The sequence below is a fragment of the Syngnathus scovelli genome, unplaced genomic scaffold, assembly GCF_024217435.2.
Source record: "Syngnathus scovelli strain Florida unplaced genomic scaffold, RoL_Ssco_1.2 HiC_scaffold_25, whole genome shotgun sequence".
NCBI classification, from domain to species: domain Eukaryota; kingdom Metazoa; phylum Chordata; class Actinopteri; order Syngnathiformes; family Syngnathidae; genus Syngnathus; species Syngnathus scovelli.
Genome location: NW_026061342.1, coordinates 219,374 through 221,898, shown reverse-complemented (window position 1 = coordinate 221,898; position 2,525 = coordinate 219,374). Strand labels below are relative to the sequence as shown.

General features: G+C 52.0%; 1 protein-coding gene across 2 annotated transcripts; it reads left to right on the top strand.

The window, feature by feature from the left end:
* Positions 1 to 585: 585 nt before the first annotated feature.
* On the top strand, positions 586 to 1,839 carry LOC125993022 (janus kinase and microtubule-interacting protein 3-like). 2 transcript variants are annotated; one of them, XM_068649742.1, is made up of 3 exons: positions 586 to 1,032; positions 1,197 to 1,237; positions 1,607 to 1,839. In XM_068649742.1, exons 1-3 carry the CDS (start codon positions 805 to 807, stop codon positions 1,695 to 1,697), a joined length of 360 nt encoding a protein of 119 aa, XP_068505843.1. In that variant the 5' UTR covers positions 586 to 804; the 3' UTR covers positions 1,698 to 1,839. The 2 variants fall into 2 exon arrangements, with proteins under 2 accessions (XP_068505843.1, XP_068505844.1); XM_068649743.1 differs by having other exon boundaries at positions 1,112 to 1,237.
* The last annotated feature ends 686 nt before the right edge of the window (positions 1,840 to 2,525 follow it).

Here is a 2,525-nt window from a genome sequence, read left to right as displayed (position 1 = left end):
ACGGACGGACGGATGGATGCATGCCTCTGCCTTTCAGGAGAGGGAGTGGCGCTCCCCCGTCTTGAAGTTTCTGCAAGTCCGTTTCCCAGACGGCCTCAGCCCTTTGCAGATCTACTGCGAGGCCGACGGCGTGAGCGTACGTAAGGCGTCCCTCGCAACCCTAACCTTAACCTGAGGTCCCAGAACACCTTACATTGCTCCTTGCGCCTTTCCCCAGGACATCGTCATCAGTGATCTGATGAAGAAGCTGGACATCCTGGGCGATAACGCCGTAAGTGTATGTCGAACTCCTTATGTTCGCACTCCACGAGACTCGGCGGCTCAAATGTGACTTTTGGAAGGCTTTGCGCTGAAAGAACCTTGTTGACGCTGTGCCTTTGGGCTCTTGCAGAATCTCACCAACGAGGAGCAGGTGGTCGTGATTCACGCCAGGACCCTTCCCACCCTAGCCGAGAAGGTAACGCGCACGTCCACGCACGCTCTCGCATTCTGCTTATGTGACAGCAGCCTTTCCTCAGTGGTTAGAATACATCAAAGTGACCAAGTCAGCACTTCAACAGAAGATGTTGGACATTGAAAGTGAGAAGGTAGACAGACACGCGACATCAGCCAAGGGGAACTCGGGGCAATGTGCCCCAACAATTCTGACCTTGAGCTGTGCTAGGATATGTTCTGCAACCAGAAGGGCTACCTGGATGAAGAGTTGGACTTCAGGAAGCGTTCCATGGACCAGGCTCATAAGGTAAGCCGCCCTCAAATCTCCCGCCGGACCACTGATGGACGAGGATTGCGGCCCAGAGGATCATGGAGCTGGAGGCCATGTTGTACGAGGCGCTACCGCAGCGGGACTGCCCCGCCACGGACGGCGAAAAAGCCAGCCACGCTGGCGTGAATGACGTGCTGACGGCGGATCAGAGACAAGAGCTTAGGAGCGCCGTGGACCAATGGAAGCGAGCCCTGATGTGGAAGTTGAGGGAGCGCGACGCTTGCATCCTCCAAGAGAGAATGGATCTGCTGCACAGCGCGCAACAGGTAAGGGCCCAAAGCCAGCCCGGCACTTACTTGCACGCTTACTGGCTTTTGAAGGCTACTTTCCATTTGTCCGTCCTAGAGGAACAAAGAGCTGAAAGAATTCATCGAAGCTCAGAAGAGACAAATCAAACAATTGGAGGAGAAGTTTCTGTTTCTCTTTCTAGTCTTCTCCTTGGCCTTCATTCTGTGGCCCTAACACCAGCTGGTGAGTGAGCTCCAGCGGCACCGCACTCGACACCTCCGATACACTGCCAGCCGGTCTCAGACGTTGGCAGACGTTCCGATGCCGACGTATACCCCCCGCCACGGTGACAGAGCCACCGCGTCACACCGGCGCTCATCCAATCAGAAGGCAGGAAAGGCAAATTCACATGCAGGGCACTCTTGAACCAGAAGAGAGCGCCACAAAAAACGGTTGTTGCCCCAAACGCGCACTAAAAAGGGTCAGAATAACAAGAGTCCCACCGGCCAGCCGGGGCCACCCGTCCATCCATTTCTTCAGGGGGGGAAAAAATTGGAGTCACCGGTGAGTACATTTTGCATTTAGCTCTGCTTTTCTGCTTCTGTCTTCAAGTGTGTGGCATCCTGCGACCAAAGATTCAGCCAACCCCAAAGCGGTTGACCTCAACGTCCCACCACCATTCCTACCAGAGCAGGTGACGTGATGCTTTGGACATCCTTCCGTCTCAGATGCCCAAAAGTACTCTTTGCCACATCTGCGGCAATACGGTGTCTTTTCAAAGGTGCAAATAAATCCAGCGTGGGCGGAACACGCACGTCTTCGGTTTTTCCCGCTTTGTTTGTGTGACAGCTGTTGTGAAAATTTTACACAAATAAAGTTGTATAGTACAGGTTTGGCCAAGCCGCAACTCCCGAACCGCATGCGGCTCTTTTATGGTCATATCAACATTTGTGTGTGTGTGTGTAGGTGTGTGTGTGTGTGTGGGGGGGGGGGTTGTGCGTGTTGGCTTCACTTGAGTTCAATTTAGTATTTTCGTCAAAAGCGCATGTGGTGAAATTCCACAAAGTAGGATGGGCAAACACATTCCAGTAAACTATTAGTGTCAATTGGGCTCTCGAAATGGCAGGGAAAAGATGCACAGCAAAACGAAAATATGTAGATGAACACAGGACGTTTTTATCAGAGTGGGAAAGTTTCTATTTTTTGTTGAACGTGATGGCAAACCATTCTGCCTGATACGTCAGACCTCAGCGCATTTCAAAGATTCAAATCTTCAGCGCCATGCACTTCAGCTCACTCCATGCTAACATTGATCAGGCGTCGAACCCGCAACATCATGCTTAAGAGGTGGACATGCTAACCAGTGCGCCATTATGTCAACGCATAACAACTGTAAATCTACTAAACAAAACAGCGGTTGCTATATGACATCTGCCGCGTGTGGTTACGTGATAGACGTCACGTGATGGGCAGAACTTCCGCCGGAATTCAAATCCGCGGGGAGAGTTAACTTGTTTAAAAGGGAGTGGGC